Raw genomic sequence first — 16936 nt, 5'->3', positions numbered from 1 at the left:
CTGAGCCACCGGGGCTGCCCAGGGCTCTGATTTTTAAAGATGTTAAGCCGGGATCCCTGGGTGGCGCAGCGGTTTAGCGCTTGCCTTTGGCCCAGGGCGCGATCAAGTCCCACGTCGGGCTCTCGGTGCATGGAGCCTGCTTCTCCTTCTGCCTCTCTCTCTCTCTCTCTCTCTGTGTGACTATCATAAAAAAAAAAAAAAAAAAAAAAATTAAAGATGTTAAGCCATGTTTGTACACGAATTTGCGATTCAACGGTGAAGGAGAAATGAATGGTACAGGGATAATTGCAGGAGGGAAGTTCTTGGAGCCTAATCGGAGGGACAGAAGTAGGAAGCAAGGGAGGTGGGTATCACTGAAGTTGGTGGCAGGGTTTTGTGGAAGGAAGGGGAGGTAATTTTTGCCAAGAAGAACTGCTCAGTTCGGGACGTTAATTTTCCTCTCCCTGAACGGGCACACGACTGGAGCGGATGGTGCACCACTCGTCTTCTGCTATCCACCAACACCCCCTCCCCGCGCCCGTGAGTGAGGACAAAGGGTTAACCACAAGGTTAAAGGTCGGTGAGGCAGCAGTACGCATATGCTCCATCTAGCCTAACTCTGGGCCTCCAGTTTTCACCAGCTTCATGTCATCATTTCATCAATCCTCTCCTTTCTGTACCACCCCAGACGCTCCCTCCCCGGCCCCGTCCTCACGGTGGAAGACCCCGGGCTCCGGCAAGAGCCTCAGGGCGCGCGCGCTCCCCGCCCCCGTTCCCGTCGCGCCTGCGCATTGGGCTCCCTCGGCTCCCCCGCCCCTGTGGACAGTCACGAAGCTGCTCTCGGGCGCGCGTGCTCGGGCGGCGCCTGCGCAGAGGAACGAGGAAACCGGTTCCCCGGTGCGGTCCCGGCGCCTGCGCGCTGAGGGCTCCGGGCCTCCCGGCCTGAGGGAGAGGAACAGGGAAGATGGCGGCTGTGGTAGAAAATGTAGTGAAGCTGTGAGTAGTGGTTTCTTTCTCTCCTAGGCCAGGAGGTCTTGTAATGGGCCTGGGAGTAGGGTGCGGTGCGGCAGGGGACTAGGCGGAGGGAAGGACGTGCCCGAGAAAGCCTTGTTGCGACTCCTAGTCGGGAGGGCAACAGGAGACTCACAAGAAGACGTTGCGCTTCTTTGGAAACTTGTGGAGGCCCTGAGGGGGGCACACGGGAGCCCCTTACGGGCAGCCTCCCTGCGGGGCTGTGCGGGCTGAGCGGTCCTTCGGGCTCGCGGTGTCCTGCGTATGGCGCCCACGTTGCATACGAGAAACACGGTCTGAGTGCGCTCCCGAGACCAGACGCCTCGGTACCGAGGGGCCGGGCCGAGGGCGGACCCGGGACCCACCCGCGTCCCCGCGAAGCCCGGCGCTCACCCTTCCCGGCCCGCTGCCCGCAGCAGTTCCTGGAGCAACAGGCTCAGCAGCCCTTGCGTGGTTAAGCATGGCGGGGCTGTTTTAACAGCCCTGTGACGTTCGGGGGTGGGGGGTGGGGGTCTTGGGTATCTGATACCCGAGACCAAAAACATCATTGGGAAGAATTTGTTGAGGTGCGGATGCAGCAAGGAAAGAACTTGAGGGCCTTTGCGCCGGCCAGTCCTGCCACCGAAAAACGGGAAGTGGACGGAAGCGGTCCAGGACGCCACTGCAGCCTAGAGGGGCATCTAGGTCGGCGTGCTGCGCGCTGTGCAGTCCCCTGGTGCTGGGCAGGTTTCGAGCAAAGTTAAAGTTAATGGTTGTTGGGAAAATGGAGTGTGGTCTGTTGGCCGTGAGTTAAAAATGCTTTGGGACTTGATTTAACCCAGCCTCCTCCCTGAAGAAGATTGAAATGGGTTCATACCTGGTGGACGAATAGAGCAAACTCTTTTTAATGGGTAAATTGGGCTTGGTGCAGAGGTAGGAAAATTGAGAGGTGACTAGTTGTCCAGGCAGGGCTTGTGGATTTTGACTGGATGACAAGGTAAAGATTTGGAACTATTCTGAGGGACTCACAGCTTCTCAGCTGCCTTTGTGGTGGGCTGAGCCCTCACTCTTCCCAAGAGTCTTTATAAAGAGTACCGTTGCTTTGCCCACATCCCCCCACCCCCACCCCTCCCCGCCTGGAGCCTTTTCTTTGAGAATGCATTCCCACTTCCATTAAGCTAAGTGCCTTCTTCTCTTGTGGGTTTTTTTTTTTTTTTAACTTGCTTTCAGCTCCATCCTGCGGCCTCTTTTCAGCTACCCCTCCTCCCAACACTATTATCTTTCTCTCTGATCTGCCCACTCCAGTTTCCCCCAGCTCTTTCTTCAGGCTGACATTTCCCTCAATTTAGAAATGTCGCTGTTGATCTACCATTTATATAGTTATCCTTCCTGACTCCTGTTCTTTGTTTCCCTCCGTTTCTCTTTGTTGATTACCCTCCACCCCAATCCCATTGTAAAGGGAGGTTTTACACAGGTTTCATGCTTCCCAGAAAAGAATCAGAGCTCCTACCTTGGAAATTTACTGTACTGGGGGAATGTAAGACTTGCCTAGGTTTTGAGAGTTCATGGGTAATGGGACTTTATGTTGAAAGACTTTCTTCAGGGGAATAGAGTTGTCAACCCTTTCATGTAGTACTAGAAGGGAGGAGTTGCCCATTTCAATAGAGCATGACTTATTTCTATTAAAGGAACTACAGAGATTGTGAGGGGCACCAGCCACTAGTTCCTGAGTACTAGTAACGAGAAACCAACTTTCTCCTCAGTTCTAGCTGCAGAGGACTAGGGACTGCAATTAATACATTTCCTTACAAAACTTGCCCTTTGAGAAGGGGTTTCCAGTCTTCCTGTACTATTCTCACCCAGGAGAGAGATACTTTTCTGGAGCTTCTCTTGATCGTGGTGTGCTTGTTTTTTGAACAGCTGAGGTTATACATTGAGGTCAGCACTACTAGCTCATCTTCTGTGGCCTGCATCTTGTTCTGAGAGAATTTTCTTATTTATAAATTCTCTCACTCTCTCTTAGTTTCTCCTCATCAGATTCTCTCTTCCCCCCAACTTAGGCGTTTCATTCCCAGTTCTCGTACTCACAAGACAGTTTGCACCACCTTCTGAAATCCCACTTAACTCACAAGTGCTTTGATAGAACATCTCTCATTGTTCCCCAAAAAAAACAATTCTGGCCTCTGTGCTGTGACTTTGCAGCCCTCAGCCTGTCTCTCCGTCCTTCCATTTGACTTCCAGTGTCAGTATCCATTCCCATCAGCAGAAACAAAGGAGCTGCTGCACTCGGCCTGTTTATCCAATTTTCCTCTGTGTGGTGAGGACATGGCTGCCTCCTAAAGGCCAGCTAATGTGAGCCTGTTCCCTTCTCTTCACTCTCCAACACAAAATTCATGCTTACCTCAAATTATAGGCATTACTGCTCATTGAATCAAGCCAGGCCATCTTGTGTTGTCATCGCCTTGTGTGTGATGTGTGTCTTTTTCAGTTGCTTGGGAACATATTAAGCTGTGCCTAAGTACTATATTGTGACTGCTCTGGGAAGCCCCCCTCGGATTCCAGAGCATGGTTTGTCGGTGTATCTTGAATTACGGACATAAGCAACAGAGACTCACTCTGCCCAGCTTCTCATGCTAGGGGTCTCCCTCATGTAGAATATGTTGGAGCTTATCTAGTCTAGCAGAGGAACTTGAGCTGCATGTGGGCTGACTAAATGTCCACGTTTGTGTGACTTGCGGCCATGCAAGGTCTTTTTACTCCCAAGTCAAGATGTCCCAGACACCTTCATGGGTGCTGGGGAAACTATGGGTAAGAAACCACTTCTGCCCTCAGTTTATTTAAGATTGATTGTATATGTAAATACGAATCACTGTAGTTAAAGTTCCAATATTAACATGCTTGTTAAACCCTGAGGATGAGATTGCTTCTATATACATGCTTTGTAGAACCAGGTTAACTCCTGACACTGTGTAGTTTTCCAGCTTTTTGAAGCACTTAAAGGTTTGCCCTTGATTTAGATTTCAAACTGAGTCTTTTGAGTATAAGAAGGTTCTTTCCTATATAATTTGATGGTGTGAGGGGCGCTTGGGTGGCTCAGTTGGTTAAGCATCTGCCTTTAGCCCAGATCATGATCCCAGGGTCCTGGGTTGGAGCCCTGAGTCGGGCTCCCTGCTCCCTGCCACTCGCCCTGCTTGTGTTCTCTTGTGGGTGTGTGTGGGTGTGTCAAATAAATAAATAAAAATCTTAAAAAATAATAATAATTTGATAGTGTGAGAATGGAAAAGGGCCTAGGATGGGCCTCTCTGAGCAAACAAGGTTTACATCACTCTGATAGTACTCAGTGAAAAAGTAGGCTTCAAGGAAGTTCAGGTATTTTCAGATGTTTTCCATTGACTTTAAAATTAACATATAGAAAAAATTTTTTTTAATTTAGCATATAGAATTAATTAGTTGGCTAAATACAAGTTTCCCCCCACTTCCAAACAAGTAGTGTTCATATGAAACTGTTTATAAGCCAACATGGCATAAAGCAAAGAAACAATTACCGCTTCTTAAAAGTGACAATCGGGCAGCCCCAGTGGCTCAGGTGTTTAGCACCACCTTCAGCCCAGGGCATGATCCTGGAGACCCGGGATCAAGTCCAGCATCAGGCTCCCTGCGTGGAGCCTGCTTCTCCCTCTGCCTGTGTCTCTGCCTCTCTCTCTCCCTCTGTTTCTCATGAATAAATAAATAAAAACCTTTAAAAAAAATAAAAGTGAAAATCCTCTCTGGATCTTTTTGGTTAGTGAAAACAGATACTAATGTAGGTCTTTTGTAAAAGCGAAGTGACATAAAGTAAATATGTCAGGTAAGTAAATATGTCAGATAGTGGGAGAAACCTGTACCTAGTTTAAAATTCAAAAGACATAAAATAGCATATAGGAAAAATTCCCCCCAGTCGCCCCGTTTTCCTTTCTAGAGGCCTACAGTTTCTTTTCGCCTCTTGTTACATAAATGGTAGCATCCTAATACACTTCTCAGCCTTGTACCTTCCTTTTTTTCCCCTAGTCACCTTGGAAATTGTTTTATGTCTGCACATGAAGAGCTTCCTTCTTTTTTTAATGGCTAAACAATTTCATTGTGTAAAGATGTGCTATAGTTTGTTAAGTATATTTTAGAAAGCCCCCCCATCCCCACCCCCAGAACTTGAACTCTTACTTATTATTTGTGATAAAACTAACCTCTGCTTAGAGTCATGAGGGTTAAGAGAAACAGCATCTTGACTAGCACAGGGCTGGACTCAAGAGGCACAGAATGAACATTAGTTTCTCTCTCCCTCTTTGTGGGTTAGGCTTAAGTTTGAGTAGACACATGAGAGATCATGTTCCTGAAGGTAATTTATTTATAAAGTTCCTTTTCTCATAATGACTTAGTAAAGGAGCACAGTGTCCCATGAGGCAGAAATGGAGGCAAATAAGACCAAAGCCACAGTCTCCCGGTCCCTTGAGCCTTCTAAAGAAGCAGATGGCAAGGGAAAGGGGTAGCTCAGCACCCTGTGCTCCACCCTGCCCCAACATACACACACCTGATGTTTGTCTCTCCTGCAGCCTTGGGGAGCAGTACTACAAAGATGCCATGGAGCAGTGCCACAATTATAATGCCCGCCTCTGTGCTGAGCGCAGTGTGCGCCTTCCTTTCTTGGACTCACAGACTGGAGTAGCCCAGAGCAACTGTTATATCTGGATGGAAAAGCGGCACCGGGGTCCAGGTGAGGGTTCAGGCTCAGGAGCACAAGGAAGGAAGAAGCTTCTTTATCTTAAGTGATTAGTCAGCTGAGACGGTTTTCCTTACTGCATTCCACTCATGGGTGAATACGGTCTTACCTTGATTACAATCCCAGGGAGGATGAAGCAGACAGGTTCATAACAGCATCTTTGTTTTCTGCAGGGCTGCCCTACTAAAGCTGTCATTGGGCTTCTGGGGAGCTATGTGTTAACCAAGGCCCTTGAGCTTACATCTGTTTTTCTTTTCCATAAACTGTTCCTCCTACCCTCAGGCCTTCACTGACCATATTCCTCCCTCACTCTAGAACATGGTGGGCAGGAGGGGATGGGGAGAGAGTGCTACTCCCTTAGAAAGTGTTTGATATCATTACCTAGGACTGGGTTAGAGCTTGACTTTTCTCTCTTTTCTGTTTTTCCACAGGATTGGCCTCTGGGCAGCTATACTCCTACCCTGCTCGGCGCTGGCGGAAAAAGCGGCGAGCCCACCCTCCTGAGGATCCAAGACTTTCTTTCCCGTCTATTAAACCAGGTAAAGCACGCCCCCTCCTTGAGCAGGGGTAGGACCTGCTGCATGTAAGAGGCCTGTTATTCACCTGTTCTGTACCAGGCCCAATGCTAGATGCCGAAGATGCTAAAATGAATGAGATGTCATTCCTTCCTTTAAAGAACTCAGTCTAAAAAAAAAAAAAAAAAGAACTCAGTCTAATAGAGGAGACAGGTAAACAGGTAAGTTACAATGCCAAATGTATTGGGGTGTCTTTGTTCCTGGGCAGTCAGAGACCAAAAGACAGTTACTGACCCATGGCTGGCCTAGCACTGTGTAGACCCAGAGCGGTCTACTTTCAGCCCTTCTGAGTCTCACCTCATCCTGATCTTGCCTACAGACACAGACCAGACCCTGAAGAAAGAGGGGCTGATCTCTCAAGACGGCAGTAGTTTAGAAGCTCTATTGCGCACCGACCCCCTGGAGAAGCGAGGTGCCCCAGATCCCCGAGTGGATGATGACAGCCTGGGCGAGTTTCCTGTGACCAACAGTCGAGCACGGAAGGTACAAGATGAATGCTGTGGCTAAGAGAGCTTTGATGGAAATCAGCCTCCTCTTCATCAGAGGCCACCCAGTAATCAGAATGGATGCAAAAGCTTTGGGCCAGGTGGCAGGCCCCTGGGGTTCTGTTCCTGCTCAATTTCTAATTAGCACTGGATACTGACTGGCTTCACAATTAGCATCCAGTTTTTCCTATTCCTTTCCTTTTAAGTGGAGGCCTCATTCATCTTCTTTTGTCACAGATGTTTTTTGGTGCCTGGGATTACATGGGTGAAGCAGACCGGTCCCTACCAACAGGGAAGATAAAACTATACACAGAAATAACAAGAGCTAAAAATATGATAGGCACTGCACTAAGTGCTTTTCCATCATATTCTCTAGTCTCTACAACCTTGTCCTTGTGAAGTAGGTATTATGGCCCCTGTTTCACATACAGGGAAACTAAATCAAAACAGTTAAAAAAGGGGGGGGGGGAGGACCCTGGGTGGCTCAGCGGTTTAGCGCCTGCCTTTGGCCCAGGGCATGATTCTGGAGTCCTAGGATCGAGTACCACATCGGGCTCCCTGCATGGAGCCTGCTTCTCCCTCTGCCTGTGTCTCTGCCTCTCTCTCTCTCTGTGTCTTTCATGAGTAAATAAATAAATAAAATCTAAAAAAAAAAAAAAAAAAAAGACCTCCTATAACACCACACAAAAAAGCAACAGAGCTCTAATTTATTTTATTTTATTAAATTATTTATTTATTCATGAGAAACACAGAGGCAGAGACACAGATAGAGGGAGAAGCAGGCTTCCTGCAAGGAGCCTGATGTGGGACTCGATCCTGGACCCCGGGATCACGCTCTGAGCGGAAGGCAGACGCTCAACCACTGAGCCACCCAGGCATCCTCAGAGCTCTAATTTAAATCTGAGAAGTAAGGGCACCTGGCTGGCTCAGTCAGTGGAGCACACAACTCTTGATCTCAGGGTCATGAGTTTAAGTCCCACATTGGGTATAGAGATTGCTAAAAATAAATAAACTTTAAAAATTAATCTAAGAAGTGAGATGTCAGAAGGAAACCACTGGGAGTGTGCTCCTAGGACAGCAGATCAGAGGCAGGAGAGGGCATGACTACTTGGGGTGCCAGGGAAGACTTTATGAAAACATGGCATTTGATTCGGCCTCTTGGAGATGGTGGGGAAGGCATCCCAGGGGAACAGCAGGAAGAGAGGCACAAAGGAAGGAAAGCCCAAAGCATTGAAGGGAGAAGAAATGGGAGTCTAGGGAGTTTAAGGACAGTGGTAAGGAACAAGGCCAGAGTGGAGGGGCCAGCTCACGGAAGAGGTTCTAGGTGAGCTGGCCAGGCCCCGCGGTGGGGGTGCTTTTGGATGTACTACATTGCATCTGCCCATCCTAATGCTCCTGTCTGCTCAGCGGATCCTAGAACCAGATGACTTCCTGGACGACCTGGATGACGAGGATTATGAAGAAGACACTCCCAAGCGTCGGGGCAAAGGGAAGTCCAAGGTGAGGAGTCAAGGTGCTGCCTATAAGGGAGCCTGCAGAGCCCCTGTGCTCTTGCTTATTGCCATTTTTCCTCTTGAGTGAAATTAGCAGCCACTTCTGGGAGAATTTAACTTCTTGGGCCTAGATGACTTTATAAGGGCATCTTTGTGTTTTCTTTTCACAGGGTAAAGGTGTGGGCAGTGCCCGTAAGAAGCTGGATGCTTCCATCCTGGAGGATCGAGACAAGCCTTATGCCTGTGACAGTGAGTGCCTCATGAGTGGGTGGGTAGCCCCTGCCTTGGACCCAGCCCCTGCTCAGGATATGAGAGGAGGGAGGGTTGTATTCTTGCTCAGAGTGGTTGCAAAAAGCCTGAATGCTTTCTCCTGCCTGCTGACCAGTTCCCTCTGAGACCCTTGGGAGGCCCCAGCCTCTGCTACCCAACGGGTGGGACCTGCATGCTCTGGGAGAGGTTTCTGCTTTCCCCCCTGGGGTGGGGTACTGGGGCCAGGGGCACACACAGCAGGCAGAATTGGCCCCTTGGTAGACCGCGTACAGGTCTGCTGGCCCCAGTCAAGCCAGGGCTCCCAGAGTCCAGCACCGAGTTTTTCAATGTCTGCTCTCCCCCTTTTCTCTGACTCCACCCTTGGGAGTGCCATCGCCGCTGGTTTCTCTCTCGTTTGCTCCGCTTTCCTGCTGCTGCCGCTCCTGTCTCAAGTGTATCAAGGCCTTCTTCTCATGACTTTTCTTTCTGTCTTTCAGATAGTTTCAAACAAAAGCATACCTCGAAAGCGCCCCAGAGAGGTAGCTCTCTCAACTTTTCAGACTTTTGGTTTTCCTATCCCTTTTCCCTCCTCCCTTGATTCTCCCACCTTTCTCATCTCCTGTGATGCTAGTATAAAAATCTCTGGAATGGCATGGGGATAGGAGCGATGGGCTTTCTGTTGTACTCCACTCCTCATGGTCCTGGAAGCTGCCTTTACCACTGCTTGTCTCCCACAGACTTGCTCCTAGGGCTGCTTGGCCCCGCTGCATGGGGTGGCTTCAAAAGCATTCTAAGGGCCCTGCTACAAACAGATCCCTCTGCTTCCCCTCCTAGAACAGACACTTGGTGATCAGCTCATGTTTTTCACCATCCCTTCACCTCCTCCTATCCTCTCCCCATTCCTTCCTGCTGGTCCCTTGCTCTTCTTGATACCACTGCTTAAGAGTACAAGATGCCTCGTGGGGTTCTGCTTTCCTTGCTGGTTGAAGGGGTTGCGGGTGGGTTGGGCCAGGCGCTGATGTGGGAGTGTCTTTGAATTGCCTTGAGGGCCAGATACCCTAGCCACTTATTGACACCCCCCCCCCCCCTCAGTGATCCACTCCCTACTCCTTTATCCTCAGTGGGCAGAGATGAGCTCTGTGGGATACAATGAGTAGCTTGAGCTTCCCATGTTTATTGAGAGGTAAAAAAAAAAAAAAAAAAAAAAAGTTTGGAGTCTCTTATCTTTTTTCCTTCCTGCCATATTGCAAGATTATAGAAATTCCCTTCCCTTCCTGACCCAGAGCTCCCCAGGCTATTCTTAGGGGAAATGGTATCAGGGCCAGGGTTCAGCCTCCCAGACAGCCAGTGTGGAAGAGCAGAGGGGACCATGGGCTGGGGTGTAACAGAGAAGAGCCATGGCAACTGGAGAGCCCCAGGGCCTGATGTTCCTACCCAAGGACAGGTGGCTGTCACTGAAGGCCTGTCGCAGACAGAGCCAAGGGGGGCAGGGTGGTTGCCTCTGCCTCAGGTGGAGCCCCACAGCTTGCGGCTTGGGGTGGGGGGGTGGCGGGGACATGGCACTCTTGGATCCTGACACCTTTCTCTGTCATCTTCTCCCTACTCAGTTTGTGGAAAACGTTACAAGAACCGGCCAGGCCTCAGTTACCACTATGCCCACTCCCACTTGGCTGAGGAGGAGGGTGAGGACAAGGAAGACTCGCAGCCACCCACCCCAGTTTCCCAGAGGTCGGAGGAGCAGAAATGTAAGCTGACAAGTCAAGCAGGAATCATCTGCTCCTGAAAAGCCTTTCCTGTAGGGCCACTGGGTGCCTAGAGGTCCCCGTGAGCCTCGTCAGAACTTTCTTCCTCTCTGTAGCCAAGAAGGGTCCTGATGGACTGGCCCTGCCCAACAACTACTGTGACTTCTGCCTTGGGGACTCCAAGATCAATAAGAAGACGGGGCAGCCTGAGGAGCTGGTGTCCTGCTCCGACTGCGGCCGCTCAGGTACCTCCAGCCTGGGGCCCAGGGCCTGCCCAGGAGCCCTCTGCGTGCCCCAGCTGCCTGTGTGACATCCCCTCTCCCTCCCGCCCCTAGGGCACCCTTCTTGCTTGCAGTTCACCCCAGTGATGATGGCGGCCGTGAAGACCTACCGCTGGCAGTGCATCGAGTGCAAGTGCTGCAACATCTGTGGCACCTCCGAGAACGATGTGCGTGTCCCCTCGCCATCCCCCTCCCCTTTCTCCCCTCCGTGCTGTCCCCCACACCCCAGGGAGGACTTGCTTGGCCAGTGCCTCTTGTGTGCCATCTTGGCTTCAGATGCCGTTCCAGGTGCTCATCGTGCTAAACAAGACCAACAAAGTCCCTGCCTACATGGAATTTACCTCCTTGTGGGGAACAAGCAGTGGGTGAGGAAAGGAGCGACGGTTTTGTGGCATGCAGTGAAGAGAAGGACAGCAGCAGTGGGGCAGTCATCTGGTACCTGAGGTAGATAGTCAGGACTGGCTTTTCCAAGGAGGTGGTCTTGGTGTTGAGATTTGGATGAAACAGAGGAGCCAGTCCAAGTTGATTTGTGGCCACAGCATGCCCAGCATGCCCAGGAGACAAGCAACCAGGATGGGGCCCTCAAGGCAGACGGGCCAAGTCTACGAAGGCTTTTTGGCTGTCTGGGGCTTCCTTGCAGCAGGAGCACACTAGGAGAAGGGATTGGAAGGCAGCCATCACCAGGTCTGAGGGTTTCATCGAGAGTGATGTGCTGTCTTAACTTTTTTTTTTTTTTAAAGATTTTATTCATGAGAGACACAAGAGAGGCAGAGACACAGGCAGAGGGAGAAGCAGGCTTCGTGCAGGGAGCCTGATGTGGGGCTCAATTCTAGGACTCCAGGATCACTTAGCCACCTGGGCCAAAGGCGGCGCTAAACCACTGAGTCACCCGGGCTGCCCTGTCTTAACATTATTTTTTTTTTTAAGACTTTATTTATTTATTAGAGACAGAGAGAGAGAGGCAGAGACATAGGTAGAGAGAGAAGCAGGCTCCAGTCAGGGAGCCTGATGTGGGACTCGATCCTAGGTCTCCAGGGTCACGCCCTGGGCCGAAGGCGATGCTAAACTGCCAAGCCACCAGGGCTGCCCATGTCTTAACATTTTTTTTTTAATTTTTTTAATTTATTTATGATAGTCACAGAGAGAGAGAGAGAGAGGCAGAGACACAGGCAGAGGGAGAAGCAGGCTCCACGCACCGGGAGCCCGACGTGGGATTCGATCCCGGGGTCTCCAGGATCACGCCCTGGGCCAAAGGCAGGCGCCAAACCGCTGCGCCACCCAGGGATCCCTGTCTTAACCTTTTTAAAAGATAACTTCACTCTGTGAAAAATAGAATGTAAAGGATGAGTGGAGGCCATGAGCTGAGTTCGGATGCTGGTACAGTTCAGGTGGAATGACAGCGACTCATTCTGGATGGAGAAGGACAGCAGCCTGAATTTCCTATCCAGAAATTCCTGAATCTGCTCTTCCCTGCCATCTGCCCCCCCCCCCCCCCAAAGCAGCAGTGTCTGCGGAAGCCTCCATCTCTGCCCACCCCTGGTGGGCCACCTGAAGCCCACCAGTCACTCACCTGCCTCTTCCTCTTCCATCTGGCCTTTTCTAGGACCAGCTGCTTTTCTGTGATGACTGTGACCGTGGCTACCATATGTACTGTCTCACCCCGTCCATGTCTGAGCCTCCTGAAGGTAGGTTGCCCTAATCTCTTATCAGAACAAGTATCTTATCAGTAACAGGAAAGGAGTTCTCTTACTAGTAATCTGTTCTTTCAAAATTGGGAATAGATGCTTTGCCTTCATTCAGAATGCTTTCCTAGTATTTTGACTTCCAGGGTCTAATGTTTGCACATTATCACCAGATGCATTTAGAAATGCAGAAAATCAGCAGCCCTTGAGACAACTGGTGTTGAGTGGAAAACATTTACCAGAAGGAGCGGTTTAACTTCCTTCAACCAGTCCAGGAAACTCAGTTTGTAGTTACATGAGGCTTTGGTAGCAGCTCTTTGAACGTGACAGGTTTGAGTGTCCCATTTCTTCCTATTTCCCTTGCCCACCCTGGAAAGGTGTTGAACCTAGAGCCTGAATGGATCACTCTGCCCTTCCAGCAATTTGCTTAGTACTCCAAGTTTGTGGAAGCTCTTTAGCCACACCAGTGGTGGCACCAGAAAGTGGTGGTCTCTCTGCAGGTCCCCCTCCAGCCAGATCTCTGTGCCCCAACCCCTCCTTTATAGAAATTCAGGAGCTTACTCAGGAGGATGTGAATGCCCAGTGGCTTTTACTGTGCACAAAGGATGTGGGCCAGCATTACAGACCAGAGAAAGTGGCTCACTGTGTGGTTAAGCTGACTTGTAATATAGGTCAAACTGCTGTCAACCCCCTAGGGAAGGAGGCATGAACAAAGTCTGAGAGTCCTTTGGCAGCTGCAGGGGAGCACACAGCTATTGTCATCTGTCATGCCCAGTTTATAAATCTACTTTGGGGAGAAGTAGTGTGTTCTTTTATTTTTTTTTAACCATAAAATACCAATTTACAGACAAAATTCTCCATGAACTGTAGAAGGGCTTTCCTATTGAAGTACTGTCAGAGGCCAGTGAAGAGCTACAGGCGGCTGAGGGAGAGCCCTCTAGAAGCCACGAGATTCTTAAGTCAGGGTGTCAGCAAACTATAGCCTGCAGCTAGTGTGTATAGCTATAAGCTAAGAATGGTTTTTACATTTTTAAAGGAGATTTAAAAAAAGAACATGGAAGCAAGACTATATGTGGCTCACAAAGCCTAAAATATTTAACACTCTGGCTGGCTGTTTACAGAGAAGCCTGCCAGCCCCTGTGGTATTGACCTTTGGGTTAGAAAGGACCTCCTTACATTTTGAGAGCCCTGTATCTCTGAAGAGCTTATAAAAGTGTGGATTCTTGCCCCCATATGCATCCACATAAAGATATGTATAGTTGCACTTAAAATTTTGAGGCATTAAGAGCTAGCTTTGTTTCTTTAAAAAACACGGGAGAATGCACCCATAAGCAAATTATGAAATGCTTATTTTTCTGGCCAGGGACATTTTTCCCAGTTTTCCTGGGGCAGACCGTAACACACTGGGTCGTCAGAGTTCATCCGTCCCCTTTTCCTGTCACTGGTCCTCGGCCTCTTCTCAAGCACCTGGTGATGGTGGAGGGGCCCCTCTCATCTTTCCATGATTTTCCCAGAAAACTATCTTATGTGGAGTCAAAACTGGTTTCTCTAAAACCACTATTTGTAATCTTTCTGACCTTGGGGGCCATGAGAACAAAGTTGTTCTTCTGTAATCACAAGTCCAAAGCTGAGATGCTTTTAAAAATTCCATCTGTCCAGGCCCTCATAGAGATTCTGATTCAAGAGGGCCTAGGAGTGTATTTGGAAGTAGTCCTCCAGATGATTATTTCCCTCATCCCTACTGAAAATTATTTTTCATAATCTTTGAAGCCCTAGAGGTTTCTTCTGGCTCAGGATAACCATGAAACTGTGCTGCTGCAGAACATCTCCCACCCTTCTGTAGCTGATCCTGCTGGAAGTGAGGTGGGGAGTAGAAGGGCAGCACATTAGGGTTGTGTGGGACCCATCCTGACCCCTTTGTGCTTCTCTGCAGGGAGTTGGAGCTGCCACTTGTGTCTGGACCTGTTGAAGGAGAAAGCTTCCATCTATCAGAACCAGAACTCCTCTTGATGTGCCCACCCCCACCCCCTGCTCCCCCCATACATCTAGGGCTGTTTCTCTCTTCCTCTCTTGTTTTTCATACCCACCTTTCCCCTCCCCCTCTTTCACAAGTCCAGAGAACCTCGGGTGGTCGTGCCAATCTGCCTTTGGCAGCAGTAAGCTGAGGTGGCAGCTTTGACCGCCTCTGGCCCTAGGCCCTCAGGGAGAACGGAGCAGCACACTGCCCCAAGGTATCCCGTGGCCCAGCTTCTCACTGCTCTCCATGAAGTGCATTCACTCTGCCTGCCTTGGGCCCCTGGCCTTGGTAATCACAGGGTTCAAACAGTGTCCTCCAAGAAGGAGTGGGAGAGCAGCTCACTTTCCTCTCAGCTCCGCCTCCACGCTGGTCCCCAGGGCTTTTCCTTCCCCTGGAGGTAAGCCAGACCAGGGCCTCTCTGCTAGAAGCATCTGGGAGTGAGCAACTGAGCAAGCTGAGGCAGCACTTGCAAGGAGCCTCCCAGGCCTCTGTGCTGCTTCTGCCTCCTTCCCCCAGAGTGGCTCTCTACAGTCCTTTTCCTGCTACCCAGAATCCTTTGAGCCAGGATGCTCTTGGTCACTCTCCTTGCTCTGCCCTGACCCACTGTGCCCCACCCCACAGGGAGTCACAGCTTCACCCGATTCTTGTGCTCACCTGGCTCGCTCACAGGCGGTTTCTTAATGACCGAAGCATTCCCCGCCCTTGGAATTTCTGCCTCCTCCTTATTCCCTTTGGTTTTGTGGGGAGAGGGGAAGGGTCAAGGGGCCAGGCCAGCAGCTTGGGGGCCACAGGGAAACGTTGGATAATGTGCCTGTTTTTTAACTCGATGAAAAAGCCTACCTCCGAAATCCCCTTTTTGTTCTTCCTGGACCTGGACGTTCAGCTCCTGTCCTTGATTGAATTGGGAGCCACTGGCTCCTGGGTCATAGGGAAGCCACATAGACATCCCTTTCTTCCCTTGCACGCTCGCTAGCAGCTGCTAAGGTCTTCACACTCTGATTCCTCAGTTTTTTGCCTGGTGACACTGACATGAAGTAGTGGGGGAGATAGTCCATGCCAGGACCCCCTGGAGTGGCCTTCTCCTTGGGTGTGGGCAGGCCCTAGTTCACTGTCGCTTTGGAGTTGAGGTGTCTTTCTTTCTTTAGTTCCTGTATTCTAAACATTAGTACAAATAAACATTTTTACACAGAACTCCCTACTGGATGGTTTATCTCCCGACTCCGTTTTCCTGCTTGAGAAAGTCATTTCATCCGAAAACTTTCTTCCTTAGGACAGTGGTTTTTAAGTGGTTTGAAATAGAGCTTTTAATCCCATATTGAAATTTTTGCTAAAGCCCAATATGTAAAGCAGATATAAAATTGAGTACTTTGTTGTAATTTCCTGGTTTTAAGATTTTATTTATTTGAGAGGGAGAGCGAGCACGAATGGGAGGAGGAGGAGAGGGAGAGGGTGGGGGGAAAGAATCTCAAGCAGACTCCACACCCAGCACGGAATCGGAGACAGCTCAATCCCATGACCCTGAGATCATGACCTGAGCCAAAATCAAGAGTCTGACGCTCAACCAACTAAGCCGCCAAGGTGCCCCTGTTCTAATTTCTTAATGTAAATTTATGTTCTAACAACCCTTGTTATAAAGGATAGGTTGTTTTAATGTAAACCTTGGGTTAAAATCAATTCTAGCAACCTGCGTTTTTTTTTATATATTTTGGTTGGTTTGAAGGTAATTCTGCTAGACATATGCAAGTGGTGACAGTTCTATAGTAGTTGATCTTAGGATTTCAGATACTTAAAATAGGTTCAGAAGCTTAGTTTTACATAAATAGAAAAGAATGACAAGACAACGTCACGGGGAGACTTGTAAAAGCTTTGTGCACAAGGAGCATGGAGACCCCTCCACCTTGCTTGCCTGGCATTCCTTCCTTTACATGTGTGTGTATGAACTCAGCCCACCCTGCCACCTGCCTCCAGGCATGTTTATATGTACAAAAATGAGCTTCCTCTCCTTGCAGCCAACATTTTTTTTTTTACAGCTTCCATAATGGATCTGTATCTCACTTGAAAGTGTGTTTTGTAGTTCTTAAACTTTTTTTTTTTAAATTTTTTTTTTAAATTTTTTATTTATTTATGATAGTCACAGAGAGAGAGAGAGAGGCAGAGACACAGGCGGAGGGAGAAGCAGGCTCCATGCACCGGGAGCCTGATGTGGGATTCGATCCCGGGTCTCCAGGATCGCGCCCTGGGCCAAAGGCAGGCGCCAAACCGCTGCGCCACCCAGGGATCCCTAGTTCTTAAACTTTTTAAGACTTGGATCAATTGATTGTGAAGCCCCTGAGGTGTCCTCAGGGTTATTTGAAACATTCTGAAAACCACTGCACCCATTGTGGTCTAGGCCATTGCAATAAGTAAGCAGGGTGCTCTGAGCTGAGAATTTTGTTAGTAACAGCACATCCCCTGTCCTTAGGCTTTTACATGGAAGTAGGCCAGAAGCAGAGGGAGCAAAGCAATGATCCTTGGTGGCTCAGTCAGTAGTCTAGAAGTCAGGAAAGAAATGAAGAAAACTGTAAAACAAAGATACTGTGGCAGGCATAAGAAATTTGAGAAAGGTTTGCAGGAGGCCGGATTTAGGAGGGGACATGGAAGGATGGAAGAAGGATCAAACATAGATTGGTTTGGGGAGGGAAGCCTAAGAG

The 16936-nt window shown here is 49.3% G+C and overlaps 1 protein-coding gene across 2 annotated transcripts; it reads left to right on the top strand.

Moving 5' to 3' along the window:
• Positions 1–847: 847 nt before the first annotated feature.
• Positions 848–15437, top strand: DPF2 (double PHD fingers 2). Of its 2 annotated transcripts, XM_041722770.1 has the most exons (12): positions 848–975; positions 5556–5716; positions 6154–6261; positions 6617–6780; positions 8190–8282; positions 8446–8524; positions 9022–9063; positions 10132–10269; positions 10383–10511; positions 10602–10714; positions 12151–12232; positions 14163–15437. In XM_041722770.1, exons 1-12 carry the CDS (start codon positions 944–946, stop codon positions 14237–14239), a joined length of 1218 nt encoding a protein of 405 aa, XP_041578704.1. In that variant the 5' UTR covers positions 848–943; the 3' UTR covers positions 14240–15437. The 2 variants fall into 2 exon arrangements, with proteins under 2 accessions (XP_041578704.1, XP_041578705.1); XM_041722771.1 differs by lacking the exon at positions 9022–9063.
• The last annotated feature ends 1499 nt before the right edge of the window (positions 15438–16936 follow it).

Source organism: Vulpes lagopus, chromosome 11 (genome assembly GCF_018345385.1).
Source record: "Vulpes lagopus strain Blue_001 chromosome 11, ASM1834538v1, whole genome shotgun sequence".
Lineage (NCBI taxonomy): Eukaryota > Metazoa > Chordata > Mammalia > Carnivora > Canidae > Vulpes > Vulpes lagopus.
This window is presented reverse-complemented; position numbering and strand designations above follow the sequence as displayed.